Source organism: Oryctolagus cuniculus, chromosome 3, assembly GCF_964237555.1.
Source record: "Oryctolagus cuniculus chromosome 3, mOryCun1.1, whole genome shotgun sequence".
Taxonomy (NCBI): Eukaryota; Metazoa; Chordata; class Mammalia; order Lagomorpha; family Leporidae; genus Oryctolagus; species Oryctolagus cuniculus.
The window spans coordinates 54,512,084-54,537,947 of NC_091434.1; the positions used below are offsets into that span (position 1 = coordinate 54,512,084).

The following is a 25,864-nucleotide window of genomic DNA, read 5'->3' on the forward strand; positions in this document are numbered from 1 at the left end:
TTTTTTTTTTTTTTTTTTTTTTTTGCCAGAGTGTCTTGACTTTTCATGCCTGAAATACTCTCATGTGATTTTCAGCAGGATCCACATGCCTTAAGGGCTGATTCTGAGGCCAGAGTGCTGTTTAAGACATCTGCCATTCTATGAGTCTGCTGTGTATCTCACTTCCCATGTTGGATCGTTCTCTCCCTTTTTTATTCTATCAGCTAGTATTTGCAGACACTAGTCTTGTTTGTGTGCTCCCTTTGGCTCTTAGTCCTATCCTTATGATCAATTGTGAACAGAAGTTCATCACTGGTACTAGTGAGATGGAATTGGTACATGCAACTTTGATGGGATTGAATTGGAATCCCCTGGTATGTTTCTAACTCTACCGTTTGAGGTAAGTCAGCTTGAGCATATCCCGAATTGCACATCTCTTCCCTCTCTTATTCCCACTCTTATATTTAACAGCAATCACTTTTCAGTTACGTTTCAGCACTTAAGAAGAATTGTGTATTGATTACAGTACACAATTATTCTTAAGGTTTTGCATTTGTTGCTTGGCATTGTAGAGATTTTCTTTGGTTTCTTTTTCTTCTTTATTTTTTCTGTGGTGGCTTTTCTCATTACATTATGACTCTAGATTTAGTGGACTGTCTGCTCTTGGTGAATCTTTAGAGGCTTGTGGTTGTTGTGGGCAGATAGCTCTATCCAGTTCTCTCAGGTTAAGGGTATGCCAAAGGTGACACACCCAGGTTTGGCATGGTAAATCTTCTCCCCTCTCTATTTTCTTTAATTCAGAAAGGAACCAATTAGCTCAGCTAACTCTTCTCATTGGTGGTAATCAGTGCCTGGGCTGTAGCCCCAGTGTGTATAATATTTGTTTGTTCTGTCCCAAGGACCACACAAGGATCTGTGCATTCCACAGTGTGAGCTCAGATTCCCCTGCAATGTCTCTCACTGGGTAGCCAAGCTTCCCAAGTTTGTGATGTTTCACACTGAGACTACTCACTTCTCAGCTACAACGTGATTTCTCCCACACACCCTTATTTTTTTTTCAGAGTCCCAGTTCATAAGCTCCACACATTCACTAGGTCTTAATCTCCTGTTATTACTCCCCTCCAGAGTCAGGTTTTTCTGTTTGGCTGAGGGTGGGCGCAGCCCTGAACTATATTGAATAGCAATGGTGAAAGTAGGCATTCTTGTCTGGTTCCAGATCTTAGTGGTTTGTGCTGGATGGGGGTGGGAAACTCTGGTCAATGCTCAAGGGTGGTACAAGTATCCAGGGTGACACCCAAGTTGGACATGGTAGATCTTTTTTATTGTCAGCAATGGGGAGCATCTGGTAATTTCTGTTGGCATAATCACAACCTCACTTCTTTTTTCCAAGGTGATAAATGCTTAGGGTTAGCCCACAGTGGGTACAACCTTCACCAGCCCTGGCAAGAATCACTCAAAGCATCTGTGCATTTCTTAGTGTGAGCATGGAACACTCAATAGTTACCCACCCTAAACAGTCAGGGAGTGCTGAGCCTCTGACACTAGACAGTGATTGCACAGAGACCCAGCCACACTCCATGCCCGTCTGTGCAGTTACAGGATCCCCACAGTCACAGGGTGCAGAAGATCCCATCAGCACCCCACAACCCTGCTCTGTCCATGGAGAGAGCATAGTCATTTCCAGAGCCAGCTGCCTGTGGGTCCTCTTCCTTGGCAGTTTGAGCTCCCGAGCCTGTGATTTGCTGAGAGGACGGGTGCACCTTACAATCCTAAGTGGATGCCTAGCCCTGCCAGCCAGTCTCAAAGGCAGTGGGAATGCAAGAGCTGCCACGAACTCTTCTTATGTCAAGATGGCACCCCTTTCTCTCTGATTGCTGGGCATCTTTGTGGAGGGTTGGGGAGAAAGAAATATGCTTTTCTGCCATTGGCTTCGTGGGTACCCATCCCCCTGCTGGAGATCTAGGCTGGACTCAGACAGTGTAGTCTGCAAGGCTCTCCTTCGAGGCAATATATCCAGTGATGCTGGCTGCCACAGTCTGCCCTCACCTTGCTCTCAGAACCTGGTGTCTCCTCCCATACTTATTCTTTATAACCCACTGTGCACACTACCTGAGACCTAGTAGAGCTCAGTAAATATTAGATACATTCTCCTTCAGCAAATAAAATAATTGTATAAATCTATGTTTGCAATTTGCATTATTTTAAAATTTAGTTTTTGAGATGGTAAGCATAGCACCTGCAGTTTTTATGTACTGAGTAGAAAAGTCAATGCTACTCTTTTGTCTCTTTGAGTTCAAATCTTTCAAGTGCAAGTGTTGGTATTCTTTCTTGAAAGCCATGTGTCCACCTGGAGTAATTTATCCCATCTATCTAAAAACCCCTTTCCAGTTCTTTTGTTTTTTGAGGTAGGGGTAGAGAACCGGCTATTTTTTTCAATGAAGTATAAACTGACATGAATGAATAATGAACTATAGCTGATATCAGCACTCCTTATATACATTTATTATTTTTTATCACCAAAATTATTACAAGTCTCCAAATTTGAGGTTTCACTTCACATGTAAAGATCACAACAGTTTCTTTATTTCTTTTTTAATACAACAGTCTAAAGATTTTATTTTGATTTTTTTAAAAGTTATTATGTGTCAGGTCATAATAAATGTCCTACATGTTGCAAATAATTTCTTTTTTTTTTTAACAGGCAGAGTTGGACAGTGAGAGAGAGACAGAGAGAAAGGTCTTCCTTTTGCCATTGGTTCACCCTCCAATGGCCGCTGCGGCCCACGTGCTGCGGTCGGCGCACTGCGCTGATCTGAAGCCAGGAACCAGGTACTTCTCCTGGTCTCCCATGGGGTGTGGGGCCCAAGCACTTGGGCCGTCCTCCACTGCACTCCTGGGCCACAGCAGAGAGCTGGCCTGGAAGAGGAACAACCGGGACAGAATCCAGCGCCCCGACCGGGACTAGAACCCGGTGTGCCGGCGCCGCTAGGCAGAGGATTACCCTATTGAGCTGCGGCGCCAGCTGCAAATAATTTCATAAATGTAATCATTCTGTCTTCCCAAAATGACTTCCCTACTTTCACTTTCTTGAAATTTCAGTAAGAATTTCTGAAATATAATTTATCTTAAAATTCAAATATGGTGATTTTATTCTCTCAAAATAAAGATTATAGTTATCACTATATTTACTTACAATAATCTCCATCAAAAATAGATTACACTGTGACTTTCAGCATTTTTTTAAAGATTTACTTATTTATTTAAAAGGTAGAGTTACAGAGAGATAGGAAGAGACAGAAAGAGAAAGAGATCTTCCCTCCACTGGTTCACTCCCCAATGTCACAAATGATGGGAGGGAGTAATTAGAAGTACCTGGTAATTATAAGATCCTTGTACCATCCAGGAAGTAGTATAATATTTTTATAAATAGAATGGAATGTACTGTAGTTGTAGATGTATACTGAAAACTCTAGAGGGAATCACTAAGCAAAGAGAAAAACTAAGGGATAAAATAAGGGAGGAGAAAAAAGTTGAATCACATAAAATACTTGATTAAAACCAGAGAATATACACAAAAAGGTGAAAGACAAAATTATATAAATAACAAAAGTATGAATGGAAAATGATACCAAATAAGGTAGATATTAATCAAACTATATTGATCCTTTAAATAGCAATATCTAAACACACCAATACAAAGATAGAAATTGTGGGGCCAGCATTGTGGCACAGCAGGTGAAGCTACCACCTGTGACACTGGCATCCCATATGGGTGCTGGTTTTTGTCCAGGCTGCTCTCCTTCCAATCCAGCTCCCTGCCTATAGGCCTTGGAAGTGCTTGGGCCCATGTCAAACCGGGATTAAGCTCCTCTTTCCTGGCTTCTGCCTGTCCTAGCCATGGTCTTTGTGGCCATCTGGGGTGTGAACCAATCAATGGAGTTCTCTCTCTCTCTGTCCCTCTCTCTGTAACTGACTTTCAAATAAGTAAATATTTAAAAAAAAAAGAAATGCTGAGACTGGGTAAAAAATGTAAAGCCCTATGTGTATTGTGTATAGGAATCTCACTTTAAATATAAATATCTGATAAATAAAATGTGAGGGGATGGAAAAAGAGAAATCATACTAACACACATTAAAAGAATGCTGGAGTAGGCACATCAAGTTGAGATGATACAGACTTCAAGCAGGGAAATTTTCGTGGAGAAAAAGAATGTTACATAATAATAAAAACTAATTCCCTAAGAATATATATCTGTCTGCTATTCCTGCATCTGACCACAGTACATCAAGATATGTGAGGCCAAAACTGATGGATTGCAGGGAAAAATAGATGAGTTTATTATTACTGTTGGAGACTTCAACAGCTATCTATCAGTAGTTGAGAGATGCAGCTGGCAGAAAATCAGTGAGGACATAGTTGAACTGAACAGCACCATGAATCAACTAGATATAATTGACATCTATGGAACATCTCCTGCAATAAGAGATGAATGGCATTCTTCTCAAGCTTACACAGAACTTTTACCAAGATAAACTACATTCTGGGTTAATAGATATAAGTTAACCAATTCAAATGAACACAAATTATATAAAACATTCTTTTAGACCATAATGGAATTAAAATTAACATCAGAGAGATAGCAGGAAATCTTCAAAATACTAGGCAATTACATGACAACACATAGGTCAAATAAAGGAGTCTCAAAAAACCAAAAATATTCTTAGGAGAAATTCTAGTTTCTTACCTGGCATCAAAGGAGCTTTAGATGCTGCCACTCCATTCTAACAGCAAGTAAAATCCGAATAAACTAAAAATCAACTCTTCATAGATTTCATAAAAAAAAATGAGCTCATAGAGTAAACAGCTGTCCCCAAATTGAAAAGACAGATATACAGAAAATTAAAACTTATCAAGATAGAAACCACAAGCAGAGGGGCCTGCAACGCAGCACAGTGGGTAAAGCTGCCACTTTCAAGACCATCAAGTCCCAGCTGATCTTCTTCCAATCCAGTTCCCTGCTGATGTGCTTGGGAAGGCAATGGAAGCTGGCCTATGTTCTTGTATCTCTGCCAACCATGTGGGAAATCCAGATGTAGTTCCTGTCTTCTGGCTTTGGTCTGATCCAGGCCTGGCTATTGTGGGTACTTGGAGATTAAATCAGTGGATGGAACTTTCTCTCATTTTTTTTTTTTTCATATAAATAAACAAAAACCTCATGGGAACCAGTGCCAGCACTGGAAACCTAAACTGTATTTAACAAGTTGATTTAAACTCAGTGTGTGTGTCTAAAAAAAATAAAACTTCAGGGAAGCTCACTAATGGGGAGCCTCCACAATTTTGTGAGCTTTATCTCCAGGAACTTTCTAATGCACTTTCAGCAAATATCAGAGAAAAATTCCCTTATGCTTCTAGCAAGTGAAAAGTAGGCATGTTCCACAGAATTGCTCTTAACAAGGCCTCCCCTTCAGAGGAACTATTTTCCAGGGGTCTAACCTGGAAATCTTAGAAGAGTCTAACTAATGTTGGCAAAGGGAAATAATCAACTCCATCCAGCTCCTGTAGCCACCCAGTACAATGTAAGGGCAAGGCAGCAGTGCAGGAAAACTGAAACACTGCTTAAGTTCACATTTTAAAGGTACACACTTATTGAAAGACTGATATCCAATCCCCTTAGCACTACACCTTACTGAAACATTATTTAAAGACTTTATACTACCATCCATAACATCCTGTCTACTTTTCAACCAAAAATATTTAAAATAGACTAACAAAGAAAACAGTGTGAAGATACTGAATTACTATCATACCAGAGTTGAAAGCAACACAAATTTTTAAATGATAAGAACAGGAATTTTAAAAATTGTTATGAAGATAATAAAATTTAATGTAAAAACTGAACAATATGCAAGAACAAATGAATAATGTAAGCAGAGAGTTTAAAATAAGAAATAAATTTTCACAGTAAAAAATACTATAACAGAAATGAAGAAGTTTTTGGTGGCCTCATTATGTAACCTAATTAGAATTGAGAAAAGAACTTCTTTTTTAAAAATATTTTATTTAGACAAGGTCATAGTCAAAGTGGAGGTTCTCTCCTCCCTTCAGAGAAAGGTACCTCCTTCTTTGATGACCGCTCTTTCCACTGGGATCTCACTAACAGAGATCTTTTGCCAGAGTGTCTTGGCTTTCCATGCCTGAAATACTCTCATGGGCTTTTCAGCCAGATCCGAATGCCTTTAGGGCTGATTCTGAGGCCAGAGTGCTATTTAGGACATCTTCCATTCTATGAGTCTGCTGAGTATCTCACTTCCCATGTTGGATCACTCTCCCCTTTATTTATTCTATCGGTTAGTGTTAGCAGGTACCAGACTTGTTTATGTGCTCCCTTTGACTCTTAGTCCTTTCATTATGATCAATTGTGAACTGAAATTGATCACTTGGAATAGTGAGATGGCATTGGTACATGCCACCTTGATGGGATTGAATTGGAATCCCCTGGTATGTTTCTAACGCTACCATTTGGGGCAAGTCAGCTTGAGCATGTCCCAAATTGTACATCTCTAACCTCTCTTATTCCCACTCTTATGTTTAACAGGGATCACATTTCAGTTAATTTTCAACACTTAAGAATAACTGTGTATTAATTACAGAATTAAACCAGTCATATTAAGTAGAACAGACAAAAAAACTACTAAGAGGGATAAAGTATTAAGTTGTTCATTAACAGTCAGGGCTATGCTGATCAAGTCACCATTTCCCATAGTGTTCATTTCACTTCAATAGGTTTCATATAAGAGTCGGAGAACTCAGAGGGCTTCCATAGCCTTGGAAACTCATGACTGGTGCATAGGGAGATTACTGATGCCATAGACAGGAGTATCAATTGGTAAAGTCAACAACAGGAGTCACTGTGCACTTACTCCTCATGTAGGATCTCTGTCCTTAATGTGCTGTGCATTGAGATTTAATGCTATAACGAGTACTCAAACAATATATTTCACTTTGTGTTTCTGTGGGGGTGCAAACTGTTGAAATCTTTACTTAATGCATACTAAACTGATCTTCTGTAAAAAAAAAAAAAAAGAAATTATCAACTCCCAACTTGACTCTCACTGGGATTAAACATGACAATAGGTCTGATCTGATTTCATCATCATTTAAAAAAATCATCTATTATTTTTCACTTTATGTTTCTGTGTGGGAGCAAACTGTTGAAATCCTTACTTAATGTATACTAAGCTGATCTTCTGTATATTAAGATAATTGAAAATGAATCTTGATGTGAATGGAAGGGGAGAGGGAGTGGGAAAGGGGAGGGTTGCGGGTGGGAGGGACGGTATGTGGGGGAAGCCATTGTAATCCATAAGTCGTACTTTGGAAATTTATATTCATTAAATAAAAGTTAAAAAAAAAGAATTTACTAAAAAAATATTTTATTTATTAGAGAATTGGAGTTACAGACAGAGTTAGAGACAGAGAGAATGGTCTTCTACCTGCTGGTTTACTCCCCAAATGGCTGTGACGGCTTGAGCTGAGCAGATCCAAAGTCAGGAGCCAGGAACTTCTTTTAGGTCTCCCATGTGGGTGCAGGGGCCTAAGCACTTGGGCCATCTTCTACTGTTTCCAGGCTGTAGCAGAGTGCCGGATCAGAAGGGGAGCAGCCAGAACTTGAACCAGCACCTATAGGGGATGCTGGTACTGCAGGCTGAAGCTTTAGCCTAATATGCCACAGTGCTGGCCCCATGGGGAAAGATTTTCTGAGTTTAATGTTTAATATTGTTTGGAAATTAGAAATTTCCAAAACTTAAAAGATTAAAAATACTGAAAAAAACAGAATATTCATGAAGTGTCAAATGTATGCCTAGTAGGAACTCTAGAAGGAGATGAAATAGACAAAGAACAAAAGGAATATTTGGAGTACTATTAACTGAGAATTTGTCCAGATTAATATTAGATAGCAAAAAAAAAATTCCTGAAACTCAGAAAATACCAAGTAGGGTAAATTCATGTATATCATATTCATACTCTATAAAAATCAGAGATGAAGAAAATAATCTTGAAAGAAGCTAGAGGGGGCAAATAACAGTACTTCTATAGGAACAAATATAAGCATTACATGTGAGTTCTCTTGAAAACCATAGGAGCAGAAAGAGTGGCGTGTACTATTTGAAATGTTAAGAGAGGGCTCAACATTGTGGTGCAGTGGGTTAATCCACTGTCTGCAATGCCAGCATCCTGTATTGAAGTTCTAGTTTGAGTCCTGGCTGCTGGCTGCTCTGTTTCCAATCCAGCTGCCTGCTAGAGTGCTGGGAAAGTAGTTGATAGTGGCCCACAGAGCTGGGTCCCTGCCACCGCCATCAGAGACCTAAATGAAGTTGCAGACAACTGGCTTCAGCCTAGGCTAGCCCCAAACTTTTGGTCTTTTGGGAAGTGAACCAATGGATGAAAGATCTCTTTCTCTTGTCCTCTTCTTCTCCTTATGTTGTTCTGCATATCAAATATAAAATAAATCTTTTTTAAAAAGTTAAAAAAAGCTCAGCAACCTAGAACTGAGAAATTATCCTTTAAAAGATAAGAAACAAAGAATTTTTTAGAGAAAAATAAAAAAGGTGAAGGAATTTATTACTAGTAGATCTTCCTTGCTAAGCCAAGAGCCAGGAGCTTCTTCTAGGTCTCCATATGGGTGGCAGGGGCCCAAGTACTTGGGCCATCTTCCACTGGTTTTCCCAGGCCATTGGCAGGGAGCTTGATGGGAGGTAGAACAGCTGGAAAATAAACCTGCACCATATGATGCTGGTGTCACAGGCAGCAGCTTTACCCACTATGCTACAATGCTGGCCCCAAAAAAGGTAAGTTAGAGAGAAGGTATGATATAGTCCAGAAATTTGGATCCAGGTAAAGAAAGGAGGATTATAAGAGAATGAAACAATGAAGGTAACAGAAAAATATGTTTTAATTCTTTATTTATCTAACAAAACTTAACTCTTAAAAATAATAAAAGCAATAATATATTCATACATGTAAATATATTTATACATAAATATGAAGCCAGCGTTGTGGCATAGTGGGTAAAGCCACTGCCTGCAGTGCTGGCATCACGTATAGGCACCAGTTAGAGTCCTAGCTGCTCCACTTTCAATCCAGCTCTCTGCTATGGCCTGGGAAAGCAGTAGAAGGTGATCCAAGTCCTTGGGCCACTGCACCCGTGTGGGTGTCAAAGGGATCATATAAATAAGACCAGTGGCTGGTAATAATGATAGATAGAATTAAAAATGAGAGAATCTTTACTTAGTAGAGAGTTGGTCTCCTGAATTTAAAGTTAATTAAAATAAATCCTAATGAAGAATGGGATGGGAAGAGTTGGGATGGGAGTAGGGTGAGAAGTCAAGTGTGGGGAGGAAGAACCACCATATTCCTAAAGCTGTGCCTATTATATTTGTATTCTTAAATAAAAGCTTTCTAAAAAAAAGCAGCAATATACCCCAATGTAATCAAGGCTCCATAATAATATATAACATAATAACAAAAAGGAAAAAGCTAAAAGCATTTCCTTTAAGATCTAGAACCAGACAAGGATGTCTACTCTTACCACTCTTGTTCAACATAGTACTGGAAATTTAAGGCAAAGAAAGGTAGGAGAAATAAATAAAAGACATATGAATAGTAAAGGAGAAAGTCAAACTATGACATGATTCAATATAGAGAGACACTTAAATATGTCAACAAGAGTCTATTAGGACTCATAAATTCCATAAAATTACAGGATACAAAATCAGCACACAATATGCAGACACAGGTCCTGCAGTGCTGGCATCCCACATGAGCATTCATTCGAGTCCCGGCTACTTCACTTCCATCCAGCTCCCTGATTACATACCTGGGAAAGCAGTGACAGATGGTCCAAGTACCTGAGCCCCAATCACCCACACAGGAGACCCAGTTGGAGTTTCTGGCTCCGGACTTCTACATGGCCCAGCCCTACCCTTGCAGTCATTTGGGGAGAGAATCAGGATGGAAGACTTCTCTCTCTCTCTTTTTCTCAACTTTTCCTCTCTCTTTGTAAGTCTGTCTTTCAAGTTCATAAATAAATAATTTAAAATATTCACACAGAAAACTAAATAGCACTCTGGCCTCAGAATCAGCCCTTAAGGCATTCGGATATGGCTGAAGAGCCCATGTGAGTATTTTAGGCATGGAAAGCCAAGACACCCTGGGAAAAAAAAAAAAAAAAAGGAGACCTGAATGGAAGATCTCAGCGAGTGAGATCCCAGTGAAAGAATGGGGCTCAAAGAAGGAGGTACCTTTCTCTGAAGGGAGGAGAGAACTTCCACTTTGACTATGACCCTGTTGGAATAAGATCGAAGTCGGTGAACTCAAAAGGCTTCCATAGCCTTGGCAACTCATGACTAGAGCCTAGGGAGATTACTGACGCCATAAACAAGAGTGTCAAATTGTTAAGTCAACAACAGGAGTCACTGTGTACTTACTTCTCATGTGGGATCTGTCCTTAGTGTGTTGTCCAACGTGAAGTAATGCTATAACTAGTACTGAAACAGTATTTTACACTTTGTATTTCTGTGTGGGTGCAAACTGATGAAATCTTTACTTAATACATACTGAATTGATCTTCTGTATATAAAGATAATTGAAAATTAATCTTGATGTGAATGGAATGGGAGAGGAAGCGGGAGATGGGAGGGGTGTGAGTGGGAGCGAAATTATGGGAGGGGGGAAGCCATTGTAATCCATTAACTGTACTTTGAAAATTTATATTTACTAAATAAAAAATAAATAAAAAAGAAAAGTAAATAGCACTTTTATATCCAAACAATGAACTTTTAGGAAAAAAATTATGAGCAAGCTAATTCATAATATTTAAAAGAGAAAAATATCTTGGAATAAATTTAACAAGGACAATGAAAGATTCCTGCAATGAAAATTACAAAACACTGATGAAAGAAACTGAAGAAATGAAGAAAACAAGGAATGACTTCCATGCTCATGGGCTGGAAGAATTAAAATCGTTAAATGTCCATACTTCCTAAAGCAAGTTATAGGTTCAATACATTCCCTATCAAAATACCAATGAGGGGTAGGTGTTGTGGTGTTACAAGTTGCCAGTTGGAATACCCACATCCAGTTTTAGTCCTAATTATTCTACTTCTAATGCAGTTTCTTTCTAGTTCATCCTGGGTGGCAGCAGATGATGGCTCAAGGCCCCTCCCAGCCATGTGAGAGATTCAGATGGATTTTCAGGTTCCAGGCTTTGGTCTGGCAAAGCCCTAGGCTGTTGTGGGCATTTGCAGAGTCAGTCAACAAATGGAAGATCTCTGTCTCTCTCTTTTTGTCACCCTGCCTTTTGAGTAAACAAACATTGAAAACCAAATAAAATAACAATGACATTATTTATAGAAATAGAAAAATATCCTGAAATTTATATGGAAGTACAGAGAACCCCAAATAGCCAGAGTGATCTTGCACAGAAAGAGAACTGGAGACATTCTAATACCTGATCTCAAGATATACTATAGGGTCACTTAAGTAAACAGCATTGTATTGGTATAAAAACAGAAAAATGGACCAATGTAACATATAAAGATCCCCAAAATATACCCATCTGTCTTCATTCTAATAACAGAATAAGCATTATCCTACAGCATAAGCAGCAAAAGCAAAACACAGAAAATTGGCAAAGGCAAGGATGAACAGAGTGATGAGAAAAGTGACAGAATGGTAGAATATACTTGCAAACTATTCATCTGGCAAAGGATTCATGCCTAGAATATATAAGGAATGGGGGAAAAAACAAGAAAGTAAACAATCCAAGGGAAAACTTCACAAGTGATCTGAGTAGACATTTATCAGAAGAAATACAGATTGGGGAAGCCATTGTGGTTCAGTGGATTTATATATATATATATATATATATATATATATATATATATATATATATCTCCAAAGAAAAGTGAAAGCATATAATACCTGCATTACCATATTTCCTGCAGAACTATTCACAATATCCAAGAGACTCTCTAAATGCATGAATAAATAAAGAAAATTTCATACACAAACACAAACACACAGTGGAATGTTAATCATTAAAATAGTGGAATACTGACATTTGCAGCAAATTGGATGAAACTGTTGATATTATGTTAAGTGAATTAAACCAGACACAGGAAAAGAAATACCACAATCTTATTTCACATATGGAATCTAAAAAAATCTTGTTTTGAACAAAAATAATGATTATTAGAGGCTGGGAAGCAATGGGGGCAGGTGGGAATAGAGGGAGATTGGAGTCCTAGGTATTAAAACACAGTAGAAGGAGTAAGTTCTAGTAGTCTTTGGCACATTGTGATGACTATAGTTCACAGAAAACTATTATATATTTCATGAACAAACAGAAGGGAGGAGTCTAAAGTCTACAAACGTAAATTAATGACAAAGAGATGGAAATGTTTATTGCCATATATTAATTAGTGCATAAGGTATATATTTATTGAAATATCACACCATACCCAATGAATGTGTAAAATTTAAGGAAATGAAAATATCAACTAATCTGATTTGATAATCTCAATTTGAATACTTGCTTAGAGTTATCATACATGTAAATTAATATATAGAACTAAAAAATAAAACGTCATTTATAGCAAAATGGATGGAACTGTAGGTCATTATGTTAAATGAAGTAAGCCAGACACAGAAAAATAAGCACCACATGTTCTATTTCAATATTTGGAAGCCAAGAAAAGAAAAGTTGATCTGAATGTGTAATAGTAATTATTAGGGTTGAAGAGTAGAGGGGAGATTATGAGGGGCTGAATGACAAGCACCAAATGATTTAGATAAAAGTACAAGCTTATTTCAAAAATGTTTATGCAAAATCAGATTACAATATGTTTGTTTTAATGCAATTTTTAAAATCCATGAATATGAAGACTCTTCAAAAAATTCATGAAAAATTCATATGATGAAAAAGCCATGCATGGAATAGAATATTGCTAGAAATACGGAGACTAAAGGCCATTTTGTAGAGTCTGAAATGGAAATGAGAAACATGTTATTGGAAACTCAAGGAAAGATGATCCTTGTTATAAAGTGAGAAATAACTTGGCAAAATTAGATTTGATTTCTGTTATTCAGTAGAAGGTTTAATTGGGAGTTAGCAATTGTATAGTCAAGACAAATCTTAGCCAAATGTTAAAGGTTTAACAGTTTCTTCTGAATGCCAAAAGTAAAATGCAAGAAGAGAAATACTGCCTGTCTTGGATTTTTGAAAGTTTCTTTATAATATGTCTTGGCATGGGACTCTTTAAGTGAATCCTTCTGGAATTTCTTAGAGCCTCTTAGATTTCGAGATTCATACACTTTGTAACATTTGGGAAATTTTCCCATTATTTCTTTAAAGATTATTTTTCCTCATTCTCTCCACTTTTCATTCTAGGATTTCCATATGTAGGTTCTGGTTTCCTGATGGTGTTCCACACATCCTTTTGACTCTATTTACTTTTTTCTTTCTGATTCTCAGAATAACTAATTTCAATTGTTCTATCTTTGAATTAATGGACAACATCTTCAATTACTTCCAAACCTGCTGTTGAAACCCTCCAGTGAATATTTTACTTCCATTATTTTAGTTTTAAGCACCAGAATTTCTTGGTGGTTCGTTTTTTTATTGTTGAGGTAACATACATATAAAATTGATTTTTATCATGTGACCTATTTTTATATTATAATACATTGACGTTAAGTACACTGACAACATTGTGCAATCATTGCCCCTATTTTCAGAACTTATCCAAAACAGAAACTCTTTACCCATTAAACAGTAAATTCTGTGCCTATTTCTTCAGCTCTTATTATTATTTATTCTACTTTTTTTCCTCCATAAACTCACCTATTCCATGTACTTGGTATAAATGGAACCATACAAAATTTGCTGTTTTGTGTCTATTTTATTTAACTTAGAAAAATGTTACCAAAGGTTCATCTGTATTGTAGCAAGTACCACAGTTTCATTCCGTTTAAAGGATGAATAATATCTCTTTGCATTTTTTAAAGATTTATTTATTTATTTATTTGAAAGGCAAAGTTACACAGAGAGAGGAGAGGCAGAAAAAGAAAGATATGTCTTCTATCCTCTGGTTACCTCCCCAGTTGGGCACAATGGCCAGACCTGCGCAGATCCAAAGCCAGGAGCCAGGCCTCCAGATCTCCTATGTGGGTGCAGGGGCCCAAGCACTTGGGTCATCTTTCACTGCTTTCCCAGGCTGTAGCAGAGAGCTGGATCGAAAGTGGAACAGCCGGGTCTTGAAGCTGTGTCCATATGGGATGCTGAAACTGCAGGTGGTGGTTTTACACACTACACCACAGCACTGGCCACTATATATTTTGTTTATACATGTATCTATTGATGGAAATTTGGGTTCATCTCACTTTTGGCTTTGTGACTGATGTTGTTATGTTGGTGAACAAGTATCTATTTGTGTCCTTGCATTAAACGATTTTGTGTAAATAATTTTGGTAAATACCTAGCAATGAAATTAATGAATTAGGTAGGAATTATATACTTTAAAGTGAACCTCCCCAAATTATTCACATTGGATATTTATTTTTATAATTTCTGTCTCTTCATTGATACTTTCATTTTGTTCATACATTGTTTCCAGATTTTTTTTTTTATTTGACAGGTAGAGACATAGACTGAGAGAGAGACAGAGAGAAAGGTCTTCCTTCCGCTGGTTCACTCCCCAGATGGCCACCGATCCGAAGCCAGGAGCCAGGTGCTTCTTCCTGGTCTCCCATGAGGGTACAGGAACCCAAGCACTTGGGCCATCCTTCACTGCCCTCCCGGGCCACAGCAGAGAACTGGATTGGAAAAAGAGCAACTGGGACCAGAGCCTGGCGCCCATATGGGATGCAGGTGCTGCAGGCAGAGGATTAGCCAAGTGAGCCACAGCGCTGGCCCCTCCAGGTTTTTGTTTTTAAAATTCTTTGTTTCCCTTTAGTTTGAGTATATTTTATAAGAATTGCTTTATAGTCTTTGCATAATTAGTCTAAAATATGAACTTCCTCAAAAATGGCTTCTAGCTATTCATTTTGATCCTGTAAATGGATCATTTGTTGTTCCTTGTCTTATGATGTTTTGTTGTTGAAAACTGAATATAAATACATTATTTTTTAGTGACTCTGGAAATCCTATCTCCTCCTTTTCCAGGGGTTTTGTGCTATTTTGATTGAGGTAGTAGTCTATTTGTTTAATATTTTTGCTAAATTATTTTTGCAAAGACTTTGTTCCTTTTCTTGTGTGATCACTGTTGTTTCCATTTCTTATTTAAGTTAGAGACTTGACAGAGAACACCAGGATAAAACAAACAAACAAACAAACAAACAAAAAAACAACAACACAGATTTGACAGATATTTCCTTGAATCCCCGGATTTAAAAGACAAAACAAAATGAAACACAAACAAGGGAACAAAGAAACAAAGATAAAATACACCCCAGTCTGTGGTAATCCGGTACATAACAGGGCACTTGAATACTTGAACCTCAGGAATGTAAAAAGAAATCTGGAGGCATGGGAAACTGTTGTTTTTCAGTTCTTTTTGAACACAGGTCTTGCTCTGTGCATCTGAATGGCTTTCTAGTCACCACCTAATACACACGCATATACATGCGGCCTTGACCTGTGAGATCCACACTGCAGGGATGGTGGGGTGACGGTGTTCTTCAACAAGAAGCACTGGAGACAAGTTTTGGTGAACATGTCTGCTTTACTAATGGCAAGCACACCTTTTAAAGGGCAGGCAGAAGGGGCGTAGCTAATTCAGGGCAACACTAATTCTATAGGATAGAGCCAATATTGGCACCACTATGCTTTTCCAATCAGCTTGAAGGTCATGTAACTAGGGTAGCTTTCTAGGTGGGCCTGGGCCACACCCAGGAACAGTTTGCCTGATGGCAGAAGTCAGAGGTGTGGGGGTTGGAGTCGGGGGTGAAATGTGCCTGGGGCTCTGGCCACCTGCCAGCAGTCAGGCTAATTTCAAGAATGGGCTAGGCAGGCTGACTCCTTGCCTGGTCCAGGATCACCCGCACACACACTCAGGTGACTCGAATGCCCTAATTTCTTAACTTTTTTTCCAGCAACTATTTCTGTTATCTTGTCATGCTTATGGCTGCAATTGGTTACTCTTTGTTTCCAATTTCAGTTGCCAGTCAGATGAAAGAGGAACTCTTTGCCTCAGTAATTCATGTAGCCCACAGAGTTTAAAATAGACTTATATCACAAATTACAGTAAGATCTCTGCTCTTTGCTAAAGGTCCCACACCAAGAGTGCAGACTCCTTTGTTCAAGATTGCTCCTCTACTGAGGAGAGAATTGGGCAACGGCAAGTGAAAATATCACAAATCTTTCCTACCATTCTGCTTGGCAGCTATACGCTTTTTTTTTTTTTTTTTTTTTTTTAAGTTTGAAGGATGGGAAGAAAGAGAGGAAAGTGAGAGAGACAGATTCATCTATCGGTACACTACAAACTAGCTGGGGGTGGAGGGGCTGAAGCTGGGAGGCAGGAACTCAATCCAGGTTCTCCTTGTGGGTAACAGGAACTCACTGTCTCAAATGGTCTGCATCAGCAAGAAGCTGGAGTCAGGAGCCAAAGGTGGGTATCAGACTTTACGTGGGGCATGGGCAGCCTACCCAGCAGCTCAAACACTAGACCAAACATGTAAGTTGGTGACTCAAACACTAGACCAAACATGTAAGTTGGTGACTTTTTTAGTTGGTTTTGACAGATTTTTCTTGTGGATGTTTCTGTAGAAGAATGAGAGCTTAAAGCTGTCAACTTCCATTTTGCTGCAATGGAAACTATCTGTTTTGTTTGCCTTTTTTTTTTTTTTTTTTTTTTACAAAAATGACTATGCTACCTGTTCTGATATTACACTTGGATCTGTATTGATTGTCCACTCTCAAAACCAGAAAGAATTTTTAACAACAAATTCACCTTCAAAGTAAACCTTGATGTAAGTCTTGATTTTTTAACTTAAAGTATGTTTTAGAAGCATGGTCATGTGCCTGTTGAACAACTTATTCAATAGCCAACACAGTAAAGAAACTTATGAATTAATTTTTTGTAATGGAATTTGAATTTTTTACTAGTTAAGGCAATTGTTTTTAAAATATATTTATTTACTTATTTATTTGAAAGGCAGAATAACAGCTGGATCTGGCCCAGGCTGAAGCCAAGAGTCAGTAACTTCCTCTAGGTGGCCCACACGAGTGTCAAGGACCCAAAAACTTGGACCTGCTTCTGCTGCCTTCCTAGGCATATTAACAGAAAGCTGGATGGTAAGTGGAGCAGATGGGATTTAAGCTGGCACTCTGACAAAGGATGTTGCAAGTAGTGGCTCAAACCATTGTGCCAAAACACTGGCCCCAAAGGACATCATTTTTTAGTAGTAAAATATACCTATCATATCATAATTATTTATGGATTCCACACATTAATATCATATAGAGGTCAATAAAGTACCATTCAATGATTAAATTAGGCCTGTATCTGTTTGCAAATTGAAGAATCGGGGCTGGTGCTGTGGTGTTTAGGGTAAAGCCACTGTCTGCAGTGCTGGCATTGTATATGGGCGCCGGTTCGAGTCACAGCTGCTCCACTTCTGATCCAGCTCTCTGTAATGGCCTGGGAAAGCAGCAGAAGATAGCCCAAGTCCTTGGGCCCCTGCACCCATGTGGGAGACCCAGAAGAAGCTCTTGGATCCTGGCTTTGGATTGGGGCAGCTCCAGCTGTTGCAGCCTTTTGGGGAGTGAACCAGCAGGTGGAAGACTTCTCTGTCTCTCTGCCTCTGCCTCTCTGTAACTTGGCCTTCAAATAAATAAATCAATCTTAAAAAAATCATTCTCAAACAGAGTACTTACATGTACATATTTAATCACTAGGTAGCATGTGAACCAAAGTGTTTCAAAATTCTATAGCAAAATCCTATGTTGAAAGATAGAGAACATGTGATGTTTAATTCTGCAAAATGACAGTAGTCTGAATGACATCTGAATGGATGCTTTCAACAACGCTATCCACTTATACAAATGAATATAGAGATGGTTCTGAAAATAATTCCGAGCTATATACGGAGATATTCTCTTCATTTTTGAAATGTTAGTAGACATAGGTTACACATTTCCAAGTGATAATTGAGGTTATTATAGATAGAAGTAATTATTGAATCACATCATTATCATTTTCCTATAAAATTAAGCTAAATAGTCATTTGTTTTTCTGGATAGTTTTAGGTCATAACCATACTGATTAAGTTCATTAAAATAAATTCAGTTGTGTAAAACAATATTTTCTCATGTTTCTACTTCAGTACTAGCTATTGCCAAGAAAATTTCAGATAGAAGAGAGTACATCACAATTTTCTAAAAATTCATGTCAACCTTTGTGTAGATGGTGATGATATTTGACATTTTTTGCTGACTGAACTACATTTTGAATCTTTATAACAATATCCTTGTTTTACAAAGGCAAACACGCTAAAGTTGGAAGTTGAAGTTATTACAAAGTAGAAAGTTTAACTGATTTAGAAAATTTTCATTCATCACTGTGCTGGTTATGCATCTTGTTGAGTATTTCCTACTACTTTTTATGTTCTTACAAATGGAATCTTGATGAATATATTTATGTGGAATATTTATGTAAAGGATTTAATTTTATTCACCAACATTTTATTGATTTATTTTATTCACAAAGTTATTTTATCTGGAAAGAATGTTTGTTTGTTTTTGTCTCTGTGGCTATTTTTTGTGTTTATAGTATTTTATCTACAGTTATTTATTTTCAAATAGTGATTTATCTATAGTTGGGGACTTTTGCCTTGGAAGTTACTTTATGAACTGATGATACTTTCCTGCAGTTAGGGAAAACTTATTTCCTTTGGTCTGGTATACATTTTTTAAAAGTTTATTTAATTTTATTTATCCAATAGGCATAGAGACAGAGAGAGGGAGAGGTCTTCATCTCCTGGTTCATTCCCCAAATGCCCACAACAACCAAGGTTGTGTCAAGCCAAAGCAAGGAACCAGGAATTCCATCCAAGTCTCCCACTTCCGTGGCAGAGACCCAAGTACTTGAGCCATCATCTGCTGTATCCACAGTTGCACATTAAAAGGAAGAAGGATGGGAAGTGGAGGCCTGCCTCTGATAATGGATGCAGGTGTTCTCAACCTGCTCCACTAAAATGCCTGCATCTGGTGTATTTTTATTTGAGCATATGAATATGACTTGAATAGTGAAACAATTATTCAAAGTTGTGCTTAGATTTCAGCTTGGTTTTCAACTTAATTTGCTAACATTGTGATGGTAACATTGTCTACATATTTAACTTAGAAATCCGTGCTCAACTGGATTTCCACATACAGAAGCATGAAGCAAGACCCCTACCTTACACCTTACACAAAAATCCACTCAACATAGATTAAAGATCTAAATCTATGACACGACACCATAAAATCATTAGGGAACATTGGAGAAACCCTGCAAGATATAGGCACAGGCAAAGACTTCTTGGAAAAGACCACGGAGGCACAGGCAGTCATTGGGATTACATCAAATTAAGAAGTTTCTGTACTGCAAAATAAACAGCCAGGAAAGTGAAGAGGCAACAGATAGAATGGGAAAAAATATTTGTAAACTATGCAACAGATAAAGGATTAATAACCAGAGTCTAAAAAAGAGATCAAGAAACTCCACAACAAAACAAACAACCCACTTAAGGGATGGGCCAAGGACCTCAGTAGACATTTTTCAAAAGAAGAAATCCAAATGGCCAACAGACACATGAAAAAATGTTCAAGATCACTAGCAATCAGGGAAATGCAAATCAAAACCACAATGAGGTTTCACCTCACCCCGGTTAGAATGGCTCACATTAAGAAATCTACCAACAACAGATGCTGGAGAGGATGTGGGGAAAAAGGGACACTAACCCACTGTTGGTGGGAATGCAAACTGCTTAAGCCACTATGGAAGTCAGTCTGGAGATTCCTCAGAAACCTGAAGATAACCCTACCATTCAACCCAGCCATCCCACTCCTTGGAATTTACCCAAAGGAAATGAAATTGGCAAACAAAAAAGCTGTCTGAACCTTAATGTTTATTGCAGCTCAATTCACAGTATCTAAGACCTGGAATCAATCTAGATGCCCATCAACAGAAGTCTGGATAAAGAAATTATGGGATACGTACTCTATAGAATAGTACACAGCAGTCAAAAACAATGAAATGTGGTCATTTGCAACAAAATGGAGGAATCCAGAAAACACCATGCTGAGTGAAATAAGCCAGTCCTAAAGAGACAGATATCATATGTTCTCCCTGATCGGTGACAACTAACCGAGCACCAAAAAGGAAACCTGTTGAAGTGAAATGGACACTATGAGAAACAGTGACTTGATCATCCCTTGCCATGACTGTTGATGAACAACTTCATACTTTATCCCTTTTAGTATTTTTTTGTTCTACTTAATACCATTGGTGGAACTCTGTAATTAACACACATTTATTCTTAGGTGTTTAAATTTAACTGAAAAGTGATCTCTGTTAAATATAAGGGTGGGAAGAAGAGAGAGAGGAAATGTACAATTTGGGACATGCTCAATCTGACTTTCCCCAAATGGTAGAGTTAGAAACATGCCAGGGGATTTGAATTCAATCCCATCAAGGTGGCAGGTACCAATGCCATCTCACTAGTCCAAGTGATCAGTTTCAGTTCACAGTTGAGCATATTGATAGGATTAATTGTCAAAGGGATCACATAAACAAGACTAGTGTCTGCTAATACTAACTGATAGAATTAAACAGGAGAGAAGGATCCAACATGGGAAGCGGGACACACAGCAGACTCATAGAATGGCAGATGCCCTAAACAGCACTCTGGCCTCAGAATCAGCCCTTAAGGCATTTGGATCTGGCTGAAGAGCCCATGAGAGGATTTAGGCATGGAAAGTCAACACACTCTGTCAAAACAAAACAAAACAAAACAAAACAAAACAAAACAAAACAAAACAAAACCCACCCTAAATGAAAGATCTCTGCGAGTGAGATCCCAGTGGAAAGAACATGCCATCGAAGAAGGAAGTACCTTTCCCTGTAGGGAGGAGAGAACTTCCACTTTGACTATGATCTTGTCTAAGTAAGATCCGAGTTGGCAAACTCAAAAGGCTTCCATAGCCTTGGCAATTCATGACAAGACCCTAGGGTGATTACTGATGCCATAAACAAGAGTGTCAATTTGTTATGTCTACAATAGGAGTCACTGTGCACTCACTTCCTATGTAGGATCTCTGTTCTTAATGTGTTGTACAATGTGAATTAGTGCTATAACTAGTACTGAAACAGTACTTTATACTTTGTGTTTCTGTGTTGTTGAAAACTGTTGAAATCTTTACTTAATATATACTAAATTGATCTTCTGTATATAAGCATAATTGAAAATGAATCTTGATGTCAATGGAATGGGAGTGGGAGCGGGAGATAAGAGGGTTGTATGTGGGAGGGAATTTATGGGGGGGGGGGGCACTGTCCAAAAGCTGTACTTTAAATTTATTAAATAAAAGTTAAAAAAAAAGAAATTCTTGCTAATTTTTTTTGATAGGTGCTGCATTGCCTGGTTTACTGCTTATATTTTCAGTCATTTTCTCTCATGACACACAGGTAATTCTGGTGTTTAACATCTTCTAATACCAAAATGATGATCAAAGTAATTTATTAAGCCATTATTTTAAAAGGTACCTTTTATATTTTCTATTGATGTTATTTTCAGTACTGTAAAAATTACAGGACACCATGTTATGCTTTAAAAATATTTTATTTTCTAAAGGAAGTAAGCATACTTATATGAAGCATAGAAGTTTCATTACTTGTTCTGGTTAGATGGTGAAGAAGATTTAGTAATGTCAGTGTTAGGTCGGGAAAACACCTTTGAAAGAACTGAAGATACTTTTGCCAGCATATTAGATCCTTGTTTGGAAACATTGGGTTTGGGAGTTTCTGTAAACAAAGCAAAAAGGCAATATGGATACTTACTAGACATTTTAATTGAGGAAGTCACATCAGGGCATTGATGATATTTTATGATATTCATAAAATAGTCTGTGGGATTTTAAGAACATTTATAAAATTTACTTTACTTGATCCATTAAGATCCTATGAAGGAAGCAAGGAGAATCATATTTTCATTTGGGGGCTCTGAAGCTTGTTGAGGTCACATCCCCTTCCTAAGGTCATAGGAGTCAAAAGTAGCCACACTGCGAGTAGGGTCTAGGCTTTCTGACTTGTATGGCATCATTACACTCATTTCACCTTGAGATTCTATAGTCAGGGTGCAAAGTCCAGTTTTTAATTTTCCAGCAAAATATTCTGAGAATGCATGATGAGCTAAAAGGGAAAGTAACTCAACTCTATCCAGTGAGAATGTCTATTTCAGAATCCTGATGTGAAAATTCAAGTACATTAAAACTGTTGTAATTCTCAGCTACTTTGGTTAAATTTGTTGACTGCAAATAATTTTTGTCATCTGAGATAGGAAAATATAGATAGGAAAACATAGATAATCAGTCTCAAAATGGATTCACTTGTTTTCTTGACCATTTATTCAGGACACAGAGAAGATCATACCTCACTTTAACAAGCCTACTATTTGACATGTAATACAGATATGAACATGTGTATACTTTTCTGATACTCCATGATTAAGTTGTGAAAAGACACAAAAATCTACATGGGACTAAGAAAAACATTTTATTAAATATTATACATGATATTCAAAAGTCAGGAATTTTCATGCAAAATATTTACATCCATTTTCTTTTGAAAAATGACAATATTTGGATTGGAAGACCCTGACAACAATCTGAAATGCCAGTGAGTAAAGGAGAGTAGCAGCTCCCTCCTTCAGATGGAACATACATCTCCAGTGAGACACAGACTCCTGCTCAACCTGCTGTTCTTGTTTATAATGCTTACCTTTCTCCTGGAAGCAACTGAGTATTAGGATGATGTTGAATGAGTATAAGTCTTTGAAAACAGGCAGATCTGTGTTTGAATCATAGTTTTGCAGCTTATTGGCTGGGGGATGACCTTGGATAGCCTACTGCCATTTTTCTCCTTAATCATTCATACTTTCTTTTTTAATAAAATGTGGATAGTTGCAATGTAATAAAATTTAGTACATTATCTGTTGCCCCTTGTGCATGAAACTAATGAAAACTGCTTATTAAACTGAAAGTTTTTATATAAATAATAAGAACACTAATTAATAAGAATTTCAGTACCATATTGATAACACGTAAGGGAAGACTTACTCATTTGGGGAGGGAAATTGAAAGATGATTTTAAGCTCAAAATAACTGGGAGCCTTAGTATACTAGTTGTTAAAATGGTAGTATATTTCATACCTGAAATGGCTTCCTTTGAGGAATACCTACTGCCAATAACATCATTGGTTCCTTCAAAGATGGTAATGAACTGTCAAGGCAAATTGACATATTGAGTCTTTTATTAGACACTAAATGCTAGATATACCTGGAAATTGTCAAAGGGCGAATACAACCATTAAAGCATCTTACATAAATGATATCTGTGGTCTTAAGCCTCGAAGAATTCTTTTGTGAAACTCAGGCTTATAATTTTTGCCAATTATAATAAAAAGGATTGTCTCTGGTCATCAATGTAGGCCTTTATCACAAAATCATGGCTAAAGGCTCAGTCATATTAACCCATGAAAAATGTCAGCTCTATTGTCACTTTTCCACTTAGGCTGAAATGGAAGAAGCTACAAATCCTTTGGGAAATAATAGATAAAATGATAGGGGAGAAGGAAAAAGGATGTTAGCTTCACAATTCTTTGTTTCCTTTTATGGAAACATTAGCTATTGTGTTGACTGGAGCAATAAAGTGATTGTGTTGACCTAGAAGTCCTGGGGACGTGGCTTAGATACTTGCTTTACTCTGTAGACTGTGTGTGTGTGTGTGTGTGTGTGATTTCCTTTTATATAATTTCACTTATTTTAATTAATTTTTGACAAATTCAACATGATTTATACATACAAGTCTAACAGCATATGATATTCCCTTCCTCCTTGCATCCCTCTGTCCTCCTACCTTTCTTTCTGACTTTTATAATTTCTTTGAATGTAGAAGCAGAAACTATACTAGAAAGACATAATAGTTTGGAAAAGGTGGTTTGGCTATTGTGTGGCTATTCTATAATGTTATCAAATTTAAAAGAAAGTGAATAATCAGTGACATACAGTCTAAATACATGTCACACGAGAAAAATGTCTGGTGTATAAATCTAATAAAAAGTGTTATTATGAGAGTTTTATGATAGTTCTTCCAGGAGGACCTGAGGCAGTTTACATATAGATACTGAAAATAAGATACTCTAGGAATAAAATGGGGCACAGATAATCTAAAGTGCTGGTTCTCAACAGTGGCTATACAATACAGTTATCTGTGAACATATAAGTTAAGAAGTATGAATACCTTGAGCCCATACCAGTTTAATTGGAATCCATGAAGTGGGGGATTCTGATTTTTTTAAAAAAAATATACTCTTTTTTGGGTGCTGGGTAGAGTCCCAGTTGCTCTACTTCTGATCCAGTTCCCAGCTAATGGCCTGGGAAAAGAAGCAGAAGATGGCCCAATTGTTTAGGCCCCTGCTAACCATGGGGGAGACCAGGATGAAGCTCCTGACTCCTGGCTTCAGCCTGGCCCAGCCTGGGTGTTGTGGCCATCTGGGTAGTGAACCAGCAGATGGAAAATCACTTTCTTTTTCTCACCCTTCTCTGTAAATCTGACTTTCAAATAAATAAATAAATCTGGAAAAATATACAGCCCAAAAGACACTAATATGGGAGAATTAGAATTGAGAATCCCTAATTTAAATTGGGCAGATGCTACCCTGTACCTGGAATAAGTAGATACACTTACACTTTTTTTGTTTGTTTTCTTTTTTTTAACTTAAGAATGTTTGCCCATTTTAATGTAGCACTGTTATACTGTTAAGACAACTTCAACTATTTTGTTTTTGACAATTTCAAAATTTTGTTTGTCATGGACTTGACTTCTCTTGTTCTTTTCCTTAAAATTTATAGATAATGTCTTTGTTTTTTGTATGTTGAGTAACTTCACATTGTGCCCTGGGCAATTTTAACAATTTATGAGATTCTTGATCTCATTATAATCCTCTGGAGAAGACTGATTTTTGTTTGTTGGTTGGTTGGTTTAAGTAATCAATCATCCTTAAAGTACCCTTCATTCTGGGGAAGTTATTTCCTGCAGTTTCAGTTTTCAGACTTCATATTTTTTGAATAGCCTTGTGATTGCACCACTACTGAGACTATTATTTAGGGGCCTGCACAGTAGCATAGTGGGTAAAGCCACCGCCTACAGTGCTGGCATCCCATTTGGGTGCCAATTTGAGTCCTGGCTGCTCCACTCCCGATTCAGGTCTCTGCTAGGGCCTGGGAAAGCAGCAGAAGTTGGCCTAAGTCCTTGGGCCCTTGCACCCACATGGGAGATCTGGAAGAAGATTCAGGCTCCTGGCTTTGGATAGGCCCAACTCTGGCTGTTGTGGCCATTTGAGGAGTGAACCAGCAGATGGAAGACATCTCTCTCCTTCTCTTTCTGACTCTGCCTCTCTGTAACTCTGCTTTTCAAATAAATAAATAATCTAAAAAAAAAAAAAAAGCACAGAGGGTTAAGTCACCACCTGCAACACCAGCATCCCATATGGGTGCCAGTTCCAGTCTTGTCTGCTCTACTTTCAAGCCATCTCCCTGCTAATATGCCTGGGAAAGCATTGACA

The 25,864-nt window shown here is 37.8% G+C and overlaps 1 protein-coding gene across 3 annotated transcripts in view; it reads right to left on the reverse strand.

The window, feature by feature from the left end:
• Positions 1-21,844: 21,844 nt before the first annotated feature.
• FSIP2 (fibrous sheath interacting protein 2) overlaps positions 21,845-25,864 on the reverse strand; it is a 120,097-nt gene continuing 116,077 nt past the window's right edge. For 2 of the 3 annotated variants that reach the window (XM_051849368.2, XM_051849367.2), the window contains exons 22-23: positions 23,451-23,520; positions 21,846-22,044 (exon numbers count right to left, since the gene is read on the reverse strand). In XM_051849368.2, the coding sequence (XP_051705328.1) occupies positions 21,911-22,044; positions 23,451-23,520 (204 nt within the window). In that variant the 3' untranslated portion in view covers positions 21,846-21,910. Of the gene's footprint in view, positions 22,045-23,450; positions 23,521-25,864 lie in introns of all 3 variants that reach the window. The other variant, XM_070071516.1, reaches the window with a different exon arrangement.